The 14,187-nt window shown below is 40.1% G+C and overlaps 1 protein-coding gene and 1 long non-coding RNA gene across 6 annotated transcripts in view; one reads left to right on the forward strand and one right to left on the reverse strand.

Moving 5' to 3' along the window:
* Window positions 1-7,887, reverse strand: part of LOC309659063 — a 272,263-nt gene extending 264,376 nt beyond the window's left edge. The window contains exon 1 of the long non-coding RNA XR_014262558.1: window positions 6,918-7,887. This is a non-coding gene — a long non-coding RNA (uncharacterized lncRNA). The remainder of the gene's footprint in view (window positions 1-6,917) is intronic.
* The window catches only part of ERAP1 (endoplasmic reticulum aminopeptidase 1), a 34,116-nt gene that overhangs the window by 3,228 nt on the left and 16,701 nt on the right, over window positions 1-14,187 (forward strand). For 2 of the 5 annotated variants that reach the window (XM_082458066.1, XM_082458064.1), the window contains exons 2-9: window positions 221-251; window positions 2,308-2,848; window positions 4,644-4,782; window positions 7,896-8,030; window positions 9,118-9,238; window positions 10,615-10,769; window positions 11,127-11,240; window positions 12,431-12,562. In XM_082458066.1, coding sequence (XP_082314192.1) covers window positions 2,322-2,848; window positions 4,644-4,782; window positions 7,896-8,030; window positions 9,118-9,238; window positions 10,615-10,769; window positions 11,127-11,240; window positions 12,431-12,562 — 1,323 coding nt within the window. In that variant the 5' untranslated portion in view covers window positions 221-251; window positions 2,308-2,321. Of the gene's footprint in view, window positions 1-218; window positions 252-2,307; window positions 2,849-4,643; window positions 4,783-7,895; window positions 8,031-9,117; window positions 9,239-10,614; window positions 10,770-11,126; window positions 11,241-12,430; window positions 12,563-14,187 lie in introns of all 5 variants that reach the window. The other 3 variants (XM_082458062.1, XM_082458065.1, XM_082458063.1) reach the window with 2 other exon arrangements.

Genomic DNA, 14,187 nt, shown 5'->3' on the forward strand with positions numbered 1-14,187 from the left:
CTTCTCTTCCAAATCACTCCAATCCTCCATGGCTGGAAGCATCCTTTAGTTGGTTCCTAGGCAACAAAAAACAAAAAACCCCAAGAAACACAAAAACAAAAACCCCTGTTCTTCCTGTTCACATTTCTTTTGTGTCTCATTTTGGTGGTGCCTTTTGAACTGGGATTATGGTGTCTCCATGGTTGACTGTCTCTACGGTGCTGACATCCTTTCTGTTTAGCCTGCAGATCTACTCTGTGGGGAAGCGAGAGGTAAGTACCTGTAGCTGTGTGCTTGGGAAGGGAGCAGAATGGAGAGTGAAGGGTGGGGATAGCACATCAGTCATTCCCCTGAAGTAGTGTTCCCCACATAGGGATCAAGGAATAAGACCATGGCTTGGCAAGGATTATCTAGGAGGTTCCTCAATCTGGCACTTCAGTAGAATTTCTGGGAAGTTTAAAAAAAATTATGATGCCCTGACCTAGGGACCCAAGCATCAGTCGTTATTTTAAGAGCTTCCTAGATGACATTAATATGCAGCCAAAGTTGAGAACCACTAACATAGAGGAAGAATCCAGTGTACCACCATCATTTCAATAACCTGAGCTCACCTGACAGGATCCCCTCCTGGCCAACTGCTATTAGAGAGGCAGCTTTGTCTAAGAGAGAGAAAAAAGTATGCTTGGTTCTCTGGGCATGGATTGCCAACTCCCTTAAAATTCGCATTCCTTTTATGTCCCATGGCCTTTAAAATAAAGTGCAAAATATGGTCTGCATCATGCCTCCTGGTGTGCTTTGAGTGTAACCTTAGAGTCACCCCCCTCCTTGCCTTGTGAATGATTATTCTCCAGCAAGTTCTCCTGGGGTTCGCTTCTGTCCACACTGATTGCCCAAACAGCCCTATCCTTTCTCCTTTTGTGCTGTAGCTCCTACTCTGGCTTGCTTCACCTGCAGTGCCTCTGATGCCCTCCCTTCACTTCCAAATCCGACCCGTCCTTCCAAACCACTCTCAATGCTGCTCTTGCATGAAGGCATCTCAGCATCACTCTGCAGCCAAAGTCACTCTCTCCCTTTGGAAATACCATTCCATTCTCCCTCAGCACTCTTTTCTTCTTCTTCCTTTTTGTTTTTGAATTTTTTTTTTTTTTTTTTGGCCACGCTATGCGGCATGTGGGATCTTAGTTCCCTGACCAGGGATCAAACCCATGCCCCCTGCAGTGGAAACGTGGAGTCTTAACCACTGGACCGCCAGGGAAGTCCCTATTATTATTTTTAAAGCACTCCACACTTTGTTGTGTTTTACTCTTTGTGTATATATGTTTTCTGCCCTTCCAGATTTTGAAGTCCTTGATTATGGGATTTATGTCTTGTATATTCTTATATCCCACACGGTACTCAGCACACAGCCTTGCAGGTAGCAGGCATGCAACACTTATTTGTTGGATAGAGTGTAAGAGAGAAACCAGGGGATTGTCACAAACTATCATGAAAAGCCACTCTAAAGTCTTCCCTGGCTAAATAGATACTAAATGAGCTTTTGGCAGGACAGTGTGACAAAGATGCCAGTGTTATGAAGGCTTACTGTTACAAATACTTGCCTTTCACCCCCCACCTTGCTACTGAGCATATATGTTTCCTTCCTATACTTCCTGTGTTTTAAGAACTCTCTGCGTTGTAAGCTTAGTGGGAAGCAAGGCCTGTCTCCCGCTGAGGAAGCTGTAAGACCAGATTCTTGCTCTCTCCACCTCCCAGCCTGGTAGTGTAGACACCTCGCTTCTGCTGAAACAACAAAACGTTGCAGGGGCAGTGGAGACCTCACTCTACTGGTGGCCACAGGGGTGTCAGAATCTAATCTCTAGGCAGTAGGGTGGCTTCTTCTAAGGTCCAGTGTGGGTAGGGGGTGGTCACCTGATCAGATATTTCTCTGATGTGGTTCTGGCTGCCCATTTTTTGCCTGTTTTATGAGCCTGGTTTCCCAAATGACCTGGCAACCCTGTGAGCCATTCAGTGAGCTACTCAGGATCCTTAGCCAGAGCTTGTTCTTACTTTCAACAGAGAACCCTGACTGATAAGAGTTAATTTAAACTTTGAAAGCCAAATGATGCTTTTCAGTAGGTGTTAGTGATTGTTGCTAACCATAAACCTCTTTCTTCTTATGAATCATTAACATAGGGAAGGTAATTTTACTTTCAGGAAAAGACCTGGTACTTTTGAAAGTTTGTATCTGTATCTGTTCATTCTGGATGGATACATTCTGAAATTATGCTGTCTTGATAATATTTTAGTGACTCTTTTTTTTTTTTTTCTTTTACACCTTTGTGCCACTAGGCAGTTCAAGCAAGATGATATCTCTGTCCATCAAACGGCCCCTTGTGACCATGTCCTTTCTGCTTTCATCACTGTTGATGCTCTTAACTGTGGCAACTCCATCCTGGTGTCAGAGGAGTGAAACGACATCTCCAAAGGCTAGTAACAGGGCACCATTTCCTTGGAATAAAATACGACTTCCTGAGCACATCACCCCAGTTCATTACGATCTCGTGATTCATGCCAACCTCACCACTCTGACTTTCGGGGGAACCACGGAAATAGAAATCACAGCCAACAAGCCCACCAGTACCATCGTCCTGCATAGTCACCACCTGCAAATATCTAAGGCCGCCCTGAGGAAGGGAGCTGGTGAGAGGCAGTCTGAAGAGCTGCTGCGAGTCCTGGAATACCCGCCTCAGGAGCAAATCGCACTCCTGGCTCCTGAGCCCCTGGTGGTTGGGCTCCCATACACCATTGTCATTGACTACGCTGGCAATCTTTCTGAGAGTTTCCATGGATTTTATAAAAGCACCTACAGAACCAAGGAAGGGGAAGTGAGGTATTTTTTGTCTCTCTCTCTTTCTTTTTAAAAGGTTCAAGTGCTACCCACACTAAATTTATTACTTCAGGTGGATTGTCTTTTAAAATTCCCTTGATTGTTGAATTCTTTCTTTGGTTTTGTTTTGCATCTCTTTGTAGATTTAAAAATGGCTCATGGTTTTTTCCCTGTGTTTTGGGATCTCCTTTTTCATTCTGTTTTAACCAGTTTTCTTTCCTCCAGCTCTATCAGAGGGAATACCTATTTGTTTATTTAATTAGATTTCTGGCATATAATAAATAGTTTAAATTCTCTTGGCCTATGTACTAGTTTCCAAGGGTTGCTTTAACAAAGTGCATAAACTGGGTGGCATAAAGCAATAGAAGTTTTTTCTCTCACAGTTCTGGAGGCCGGAAGTCCAAAATCAAGGCGTCAGGAAGCCTACGCTCTCTCTGAGTCTCTGAGTCCCTCCTTGCCTCTTCCTAGCTTGTGGTGCCATCAGTCTTTGACATTCCTTGGCTTTGCAGCGACATCAGTCCAGTCTCTGCCTGCCTGTCACATGGCCATTCTCCAAATTTCCCTCTTCTTATAAGGACACCAATTCTGTTGGATTAGGGCCCAACCTGATGGCCTCATCTGAACTTGATTACATCTGTAAAGACCCTATTTCTATATAAAGTTACACAGATATTAGGTAATAAGACTTCAGTGTATCTTTTTGGGGGGACACAATTCAACCCATACAGCCAATTAGAGGAAATATTAATATTTTTGTCTCAGTGAAAACTTTTTCAGGGATCCTCTCCTGCCTTGCTTTAGTTCTGTTTTTAATAAAATATGTTGGGAGATTTTATGCTCAATTTTAAAATCAAATTTCATTTGTTAGTAGATTATACTAACTTACTTTCGGATTTCAAATTATTTTTTTGAGGTAAAAGAAGTCAGATACTACCAAAAAGAATTTTTAAAAAAGTAAAATGTACCCTCCTTATAGCCTCTAGAGATAACTACTGCTTCTATTTTAGGGGAATATCCTTTAGACTTTTTTCTGGATATGCATACACATTATTTTATGTAAACGGAGCCATGTTATATTTTCTGTTTCACGAGGGAGTTTTTTAATATTTTGAGGAGATGTATTTTACACGGATGACTATCTGTATACATCATTTTAACGACTTTATTAAAATGTATGTTTGTGTGTTGATTTATTTAACTAATCCCCGATGGGTGGAAATGAGGTTGTTTCCAACTTTTTGGCATCAGCAATAATTTGACAAGCATCTTCGTAAATCATTTCTTCAGAATAAATGCCTAGAAGTAAAATTGCTAAGTCAAAGGGTCAATAAACTTTTGATATCCCTTGCCATATTCCTCACTAATACTGTGTATTGGCAATCCTTTTAGAGCCAAAACGCCAACGGATTTTTCCCTTTAATTTATTACATCGATCATTAAGGAAGCTGTGCAGCTTTGGATGTGTTTATTGACTATTTGTAGGTTCTTCTTTTGTGAGTTGCTGATTTATGACCTCTGCCTGCTATTCCACTTGGTTGCTGGGTATAATTCTTACATATTTTTAAGAGCTCATTATCTGTTCAGGTTATTAACCTTTTGTCAAATACCTTTCAATCAATTTTCCTTGTTTTTTTTGCTTGTCTTTTAGTTTATGATAGCTTTTGTCATATAAAAATTTTTTTAATAGTGAGATTCATCAAGATTATGATAACTTTAGGAATTAAAAAATGATCACACACCTAACTGACAGTCCCTGGTGCTTCATGGTGTATTTTTATTTCCCTTGTCGTAATTTTAGGATACTTGCATCAACACAGTTTGAACCGACTGCAGCCAGAATGGCCTTTCCCTGCTTTGATGAACCTGCTTTCAAAGCGAGTTTTTCAATCAAGATCAGAAGGGAACCAAGACACCTCGCCATCTCCAACATGCCACTGGTGAGTCTGAACTCCTGTGTATCTACTCACAAGAAAAGTCCATTGATTCACTGTGATTTGTATTACCTCACTGACAGTTAATATTCAGGTTGCCTGTTTTGTTTGTTTTATTGTCTACAGAGAGCTAACTTTTCTATTTCATTTCCAGCCTATGCTTTTGGTTCAAGTAACAATTTATTTATAGTCAAAGAAAAAAATTGTCCCTAAAAACATGCAAAATTTAGGTAAGAGTGACATTGCAGGTGCAGTGTTGATGGGAGGGAAACTTTATAGAGAATTCAGGTCAGGTTAACTGAGAGTGCCCTTCACAAAGCACTTTCACTTTTATTTTCTCATATGCTCTTTTAAAAGGATTTTAAAGGGAATGCTTTGTCGAATAAGGCCATGTTTCTATGATATAGTTATTTTCTATAATTTCTATATACTATATTACTAATATTAGCTATGCAATTTGTAACTATGGCACAAAGTTGATCAGATGGAAAAAGAAAAAAAAGTAATCTTTTAAGAATATTATGGTAGTAAAGGTAAGTCATGATAGCTAGCTCAGTTCCCAGTTCCAAAGCAGATGTGGACAGTTTTCCCTCTGATTCTTATTTCTTTATTTTATTTTATTTTTTTTCTTTTCCATTATGGTTTATTACAGGATATTGAATATAGCTCCCTGGGCTATACAATAGGACCTTGCTGTTTAAATATTCTATATATAATAGTTTGCATCTGCTAGTCCAAAACACCTCTGACTTTTAAAAGTGGTGAGGAGAAGATGACCTCGCCAAATGAATAAAATTACTTAGTAAGTGCCGTTATCCTATGATTCTGGTAGCACTGGGAAAGCATAAGCTGAGCTATCATTCTACCCCCGATGCATACCAACTGCAGAAGCACACACACGCTTTGTTCAGAGAAGCTCACTGTGGATGAGACTCAGGGTGGAATAGGCTTTGCCCAGAGTCCAGAAGGGTATCACGCCTCATCCCTATGCTGACTGGGGGGGCATTAGCTTTGCATGAAGGGACTCACAGAGCCACAGCCAACCTCTAGTACAGTATTTCTCAACCTTTAGAACTCTATATTGCTCGCTGAATCCCTTAAGGATCCCTTAAAAGGGATTCTGACATTCCCTCCTAGAAGGCTGTATAAAAAGCAGACTTTCGTGAATCCTTACCAGCCAAGAACTTTTGTCTCTCTCCCCACCGCATTTGTATATAGAAAGATAAGAAACAGTTATGCCATTTTCCTAATATAAATTTGAGATAGAGAAAATCCTTTTTCAAATTATAGTTCCCTCCCCAAATATTATGGTATTGCTCCCTGGGATGGGAGTGAGTTCTCTAATTAGAGAATTACAGCTTAAGGAGAAAAAAGGAACAGGGGTGGTTTGGAAATGAGGGACAGACTGACCCACTAAACAAGATTGGTGGAGATTTTGTAGGCTTGCAGGGGGAAGGCAAGAGCCCCAAGGCTCCACAAAGACGCTGGAGTCTAAATCCATGGACGTCCGGGACCCACTTGTTGAGGATCAGAAAATCTAATGTAATCTTGCTCCTGGATGAGAAAGCTCTTCCCTTGGCAGAAATCTAACAGGGTGGCCTGAACTCAAGATGCAGACTTGGGGTTGAGGGGAAGGACAGTGGGGTCTCAAAGGATCTTCTTGGAGGCTAGAAAAGCAGATACACCTTTGGAACACCGAAGTGTTTGGGGCAGGAGTTAATCACATCTAAATTTCTATTCTTGGCATTGTGCTAATAATTAAAACAATGTCAAGAATAGAAATTATTGTTAGGGGTAGGTTGAAGGCATTTTAAAAACAAAGGTAATTTCGGGTCCTTCAAGAGTAAACCTAGGTTGGCTATCAGAGTTAGGGTTTGAATGACCAAAGGGTGACCAGCAGGCACCATAGCTTGTGGCTGGTGGGTACTAAAAAGAAGGATGAGGTGGGGCTTCCCTGGTGGCACAGTGGTTAAGAATCCGCCTGCCAGTGCAGGGGACATGGGTTCGAGCCCTGGTCCGGGAAGATCCCACATGCTGCGGAGCAACTAAGCCCGTGTGCCACAACTACTGAGCCTGCGCTCTAGAGCCCGTGAGCCACAACTACTGAAGCCCGCGTGCCACAGCTACTGAAACCCGCACACCTAGAGCCTGTGCTACGCAACAAGAGAAGCCACCGCAATGAGAAGCCCACACACCGCAATAAAGAGTAGCCCCTGCTCGGCGCAACTAGAGAAAACCCGTGCGCGGTAACAAAGACCCAACGCAGCCAAAAATAAATAAATAAATTAAAAAAAAAAAAAAAAAAGAAGAAGGATAAGGGGGCAGAGAAACAGAGGTAGAAATAAGATTACAGGAAAAATGCATGTGTTAACATGGAATTTCTCAGATTAGTTCTGGCTGGTCTTCTCTCCAGGGTCCTGCCCAGTGCTTTCTGTTGGCTGAGGCATTATACTTTCTTCTCTGGAAGCCGACATCTTAGACTGTACCTTTATCACCCCAACCCTACTCTGCAAGGCTGCTCCCTGATTGCATTGAAAAACTGATTCCAATGAAGCAAATCAGAGTTTGGAGGAGGCTTTGCAGGGTCAGGCCCAGGCATGGGTTACTTTCAACTGTTTAGGAAAGTAGAAGCTCTTTTTAGGTTGTCCTCGGTGACCCCTATCAGACACTGCATTTCCAGATCATTCTCATACCTTGTATTTAAGTGAGCTACATCTTGGCAAAGCCAGAAATCTCAGTTTTGCTTTGTCTCACCCATGTTATCAATCCTCATGTGCCAAATATGAGTTAGTTTGTGATCATCTGGATTATTTAAAAGAAATTAAGTGATGATGGTTGTATAACTGTGAATATAATAAAAACCACTCAATTGTATACTTTAAAATGGTGAACTTTATGGTGTATGAATTATATCTCAATTAAAAAAGAAATGGAGTAGAATGGTTTGGCCTTGATGTCTAAATTATAATCAGATATCAGAAAGAGATATTTTAAAATAATTATACAAATGTCATGTCGTATACTTTCAGTATGTCTGAGAGTTAGGAAACTTCTCTTTATAAAATGTTTTCAATGTCTTGGGTAATTGTATTTGATGATTTCAGTTATTCTGATTTTAGGTTAAATCTGTGACTGTTGCTGAAGGACTCGTAGAAGACCATTTTGATGTGACTGTGAAGATGAGCACCTACCTGGTGGCCTTCATTGTTTCAGATTTTAAGTCTGTCAGCAAGATGACCAAAAGTGGCGTCAAGGTGAACCTGCGATTGTAACATAGGGTGACCAGCTTGTCCTAGCCTGCCTGAGACTGTCCTGGTTTTAAAACTGGAAGTCCTGCATCCTAGGAATCCCCTCAGTCTTGGGCAAACCAGTTGGTTGGTCATCCCGTTGTCTCAGATACTCATATTTACAGCGGGGTTCTAATAGCAAAAACATATGGTGAGGCCTGGCCTGGCCTGGGTCACGGTCCTGGCTCCACCACTAACCGACTTTCTGCTCCCTTTTGCCCTGCTCCCCTTGGAAGTTAGCTTATACTTCTTTAAAATGTGTAAGTTGGACTAGATCCTGCAATGGTTTCTAAGGTTGTTCCTACGCATAACTTCATGCAGTTTGGAAGTGAATGTCACTGACTACCTGAGCGGGGGTTTCTAACCATGGGAAGGAAGTAAGATAGAGCAGTCTGCTTGGATTATTAAATGGCTCTGGGGAGAGCATTTGGGCCAGGGAATACTGGAGTACTAGAGAAAAAGATCTTGTTTCAAGGAGCACTTGCCACTTGGGGGTACCATTGTGTAGTGAACAACCTACTCAATTGTATGCTGTGGCTCTGAATGCAAATAAGATTTTTGGAGAGGAGGGATGGGACACTTTATTTGAAGTTACCTTATTTATTTAAATAGGGGTACATTTCCTATCAGGTTTCCCACCTTGGACAGGATTGGGACTTTGTCTCCTATCCCCTGAGTTCTTTAATGCCATGAAAACCCAAGCTCAAGTCCATCTGTACTAGGCCAGTGTCCTCAGGGCAAAAGCTGGCTGCAGTGCTCTGCTGACTTCTCAGGGTTCTACTGTCCCTTCATTTTTGGCAACTAAGTCGGCTTTACTTTTTCACTCTCTCATGTAAACATTTAAAAAGACATGTTTGTATTTGTTATCCAGCGTTTGTTGTAGTTTTCAGAAGGGGGGTTGGTCAGGAACAGTCAGCATTAATATAAGAAATAGAACTTCCAACTGTCTTCCTTAATATTGGCAACCATATCCCACAGTATGAAGCTGTTAATGTCAGTCTTCTAGAGAAGCCACTGTGGCATTTGGATAACTTTTGTATACCTTTCTCTTCAGGTTTCCGTATATGCTGTTCCAGACAAGATAAATCAGGCAGATTATGCACTGGATGCCGCAGTGACTCTTCTAGAATTTTATGAGGATTATTTCAGCATTCCATATCCCTTATCCAAACAAGGTATAGATTTGGCACAGATGTTACAAAGTGTGGCATTTACTGACCCCAGCAGTAGATTATATCCTCCTAATTGGCATCTCCCTCCTCAGCTCGGCAGGCCCTCAAGTCATTAAAACCTGGCAGGCTCCTGAGGCACATGACATGGAGATAATTTTGCCTTCTGACTTTAAATTTTAATTTTTTAAAAATAAATTTATTTATTTATTTATTTTTGGCTGCGTTGGGTCTTTGTTGCTATGTGCAGGCTTTCTCTAGTTGCGGTGAGCGGGGGCTACTCCTCATTATGGTGCGCAGGCTTCTCATTGCGGTGGTTTCTCTTGTTGTGGAGCACAGGCTCTAGGTGTGCGGGCTTCGGTAGTTGTGGCTCGCGGGCTCTAGAGCACAGGCTCAGTAGTCGTGGTGCATGGGCTTAGCTGCTCCACGACACGTGGGATCTTCCCAGACCAGGGCTTGAACCCGTGTCCCCTGCATTGGCAGTTGGATTCTTAACCACTGCGCCACCAGGGAAGTCCTTGCCTTCTGACTTTAAAGACAAGCACAACTACATTATTGGGCAGATAGCAAAGGACAGAGGCTGCATTTTTTTCATGATTGGCACACATTTGGTAGGAACATAGAGTACTCAATGGATTTTTCGAATGAATTCGTTGATAGAGCATAAGAAAATCTGCACTTTCTTTCTTACATGAGCCCTTAAAACTACTGTGTGTTTGAGTTTTTAGGTGTATGGGAGTCTTGGGCATCCAAGGTCGAGTGGATTATTGAGACAATTGTTAAAATTGCCTAGTCCCCAAGCACCTTGTCAGAGAATTAGAAATGGAGTCAGGGGCTTCCCTGGTGGCGCAGTGGTTGAGAATCTGCCTGCCAATGCAGGGGACACGGGTTCAAGCCCTGGTCTGGGAAGATCCCACATGCCACGGAGCAACTAGGCCCATGAGCCACAACTATTGAGCCTGCGCGTCTGGAGCTTGTGCTCTGCAACAAGAGAGGCCGTGACAGTGAGAGGCCCGCGCACCGCAATGAAGAGTGGCCCCCGCTTGCCGCAACTAGAGAAAGCCCTCGCACAGAAATGAAGACCCAACACAGCCAAAAATAAATAAATAAATAAATAAATAAATTAAAAAAAAAAAAAAAGAAATGGAGTCTGGAGATCTGAAACCCAAGCCTGACTTTGTCTTGCAGCAGTAAAGTAACTCTGTATGAGTCACTGAGTCCTTTTTCTTTATTGTGAAAGGTTCTTCAGTCTAGAATAATCCATGATTCTGCGTGAGCCACATAGTTTTTCTTTGATCCCTACACCCATCCACTCTGAAAGTTAGTGTGTTTGGGCAACATGTAGCTTGAGATTGGTAAGACGTTTTTGTTTCCTTCCCAAGATCTTGCTGCTATTCCTGACTTTCAGTCTGGTGCTATGGAAAACTGGGGACTGACAACATACAGGGAATCTTCTCTACTGTTTGATGCTGAAAAGTCTTCTGCATCAAGTAAGCTTGGCATCACGATGACTGTGTCCCATGAACTCGCCCACCAGGTATATAAGCTCAATCACACTTTCAAAAAAATGTTAACTATATCTATATTGCTTTTCTGGGACATAGGCTATTCATACTGTTGTATGAATTCGACCAATTCATTTTTACTATGTCTTTTTCCCCGGAAGAAAAAATTATTTCTTTAAAGCATTAGGTACCATGTTTTATAATACACATTGCAAAGTTTTTCTTTTTACTTTGAAAGAAATATTAGCTTTATAAATATGTTAACATTCATATACTGACCTTACACATATAAAATATATTTCCTTCTGAATGTCTGATGTTTATGGCCACATAGATAATCTAGTTTCCATAGAAATCTGTGAATAACCTGAGTAATGTTTTCCTTTCAGTGGTTTGGGAACCTCGTCACTATGGAATGGTGGAATGATCTTTGGCTAAATGAGGGATTTGCCAAGTTTATGGAGTTCGTGTCTGTCAGTGTGACTCATCCAGAACTGAAAGTTGTAAGTTGTATTTACTTACTTCTTTTTTTACATTTTAGATCAATCTGTTGTTTAATGTTGCTGGAAAATACTTACTGATGTTGGATTATGGAATTCATAGAAAGATTGATATCTTCCCTGGGAGTTTAAATATGAATCAGGTTTCCAAAATGCTAGTGATCTTTAAAGATATATTGCAAAGGTTTATTTCCAAACTCAATTGCTTATTTCCAAATCTATGATTGTTATGAAGTTAGTATTAAATTTTGTCCTCCCTTAATATCAAAGAAGTAGAAATAATGACAACCTGTCTGTTCCATATCACTTCCCCAACCTTCAGGTTGCTCACTGAAGAAGTATTAGGTACAGATTGCTGCTATTTCAATAGGGTCCTACTTGCCAAATGAAATGAGTTATGTTTAAGGTAATTATACATTTGATTGTATAAGAACCTAGACTCATGGGTCACAAACTTAATGCTTTGGAACCTCTACGTGTTGATTTTAAAAATCATGTGTTTAACTTGTTAAAATCAAATGCAGTAAAATTAAAAAGAAACTTTATGTAAAAACAATCCTTTATCATATTATAATTTTCATTTGTACATATTCATATCCCATTTTCATCTTCCAGTACACATAACTTATATGTAGCTATAATTATAATGTACATATAATTATTACACTACAGTGGATCATAAATATTTTCCTGTTTCCACATAGTCTTTAATAATAAAAATGATTACGTATGGATATTATTCTATTGGGTAATATGCCCTAATAAGGTTATAGTTGGGATTTGTTTTTCATTACTTTTTCTTTCACTACATGGTTTTAAAGCTAAATTTCTTTGCTTTAAAATAGTATAGATGATGATTGGAGATACTTAAATCACTGTACATTTTAGTTTCTCATTTTGGCACTGTTGGACTGTAGGCATAATGTTTTTCTTTTTAATAGGAAATTTTCTTTATTCTAAGGTGATAAGTATTTAAAGAAAAATTTCAGTGTTGATCTAAGATCACTGTTTCTTGGCTGTTCTTTAGAAGATAGTAATTCTATTTAATTTTGTAAATTCTATAAATATGGAATAGGTTAAATTAGAAATTTAGAGTGTAAACCTATTATCCCAGGTCAGACCATCCTCATTTCGTATTTTTTTCAAGTAAATGTAAATCATTGGTGATGTTGTCTTTTTTTCCGTCTCAATAGGAAGATTATTTCTTTGATAAGTGTTTTAATGCTATGGAGGTAGATGCGTTAAACTCCTCACACCCTGTGTCCACACCTGTGGAGAATCCTGCTCAGATTCGGGAGATATTTGATGAAGTTTCTTATGAAAAGGTAAAAATGTATTATAAGGGTACAGTTTGGACCCTACACTTACAAATGTGGGGTGGAGAGGTTATAGACAGGGTTTTGGGGTGACTTTCCCTTCATAAGGACTAGCCCAGATTGAATTCCTTCTCTTCTCACCCATGCTGCCCAGAGTTAACTCTTTTAGGCCTAACTTGAAGTTTGGCTTAAAATCCTAAAGATTATATTGTGGTCAGTTCGTTTACTGTCTTAAGTTGAATATTCATGGCCTACAGAAGCTTTTTATTTATCCTTCAATAAATAGGTCTTGATCGAGCATCAACTTTGTACCAGGCAAAAGCCCCTGCCCTTGTATAGCTTTTGGTGCCTTCAGAAACAGTTGTCCTGCACAATGTGTTTAATAAAAGAATTGGAAATTGTTGCCAACATATAATAATTGGGAGATTTTATATAAAAATCCAGATTTCTGGCTTCTATTGGAGGGAAAAAGGATTCTGGTCATACCAGGCCTGTATTTCCCTTAGCAACATAGACTGGAGCTAAGTCATGGCTCCTTTAGGAGATCAGAGTTCTGCTTTTCCACTTTCCCTTCCATTCCCAACCGTTTCTGTTATCCTCACCAAGGCAGAGAATGTGTCATTTATCATTATGCTTGGCTGTTTTATGTGTAGCAAATGGAAAAGTATTTCTTGTTTGCATGTTTCCATCAGTAGTGCAGGGGAGATAAAAGCAGACATAAAACAGACGTATAAACACACACATAGATCAATGGAACAGAATAGAGCCCAGAAATCAACCCATGCATATATGGTTAATTTATGACAAAGGACCTGAGAATATACAATGGGGAATGGAGAGTCTCTTAAAAAAATGGTCATTTAGTTCTCCCAACACCACATGCAAAAGAATGAAACTGTACCACTATCTTACACCACTCACGAAGACTAACTTGAAATGAATTAAAGACTTAAATGTTAAGACTGGAAACCATAATACTCATAAAAACTGAGAGAAAAAGCTTCTTGACATGGGTCTTAGCAGTGATTTTTTTGGTATATGACACCAAAAGTATAAGAGCATAAGCAAAGAAAGCAAAAACCAAGCGGGACTACATCAAATTAAAAGCCATCTGCACAAAAAAACAACAAAATGAAAAGGCAACCTACTGAATGGGAGAAAGTACTTGCAAACCATATGCCTGACAAGGGGTAATATCCAAAATATATAAAGAACTCATACAACTCAATGACTAAAGAAAACAATCTGATTTTAAAAGGAGCAGAAGAACTGAATAGAAACTTTTCCAAAGACAAACAGATGGCCAACAGGTACATAATAAGGTGCTCAACATCACTAATCACTGGGGAAATGCAAATCAAAACACAACGAGACATCCCCTCACGCTGGTCAGAATGGCTCGTCTCATAAAGACAAATAGCAAGTGTTGGCAAGGATGTGGAGAAAAGGGAACCTTCGTGCACTGTGGTGGGAATGTAAATTGGTCCAGCCACTGTGGAGAACATTATGGAAAACAAGATATTAAAAAATAAAGCTATCATATCCAGCAATTCTACTTTTGGGTATTTATTCAAAGAAAACAAAAAACACTAGCTTAAAGAGTTATGTGCATTCCCACATTCCAGGCAGCGTTA

Source organism: Balaenoptera physalus (genome assembly GCF_965194825.1).
Source record: "Balaenoptera physalus genome assembly, chromosome: 3".
NCBI lineage: Eukaryota > Metazoa > Chordata > Mammalia > Artiodactyla > Balaenopteridae > Balaenoptera > Balaenoptera physalus.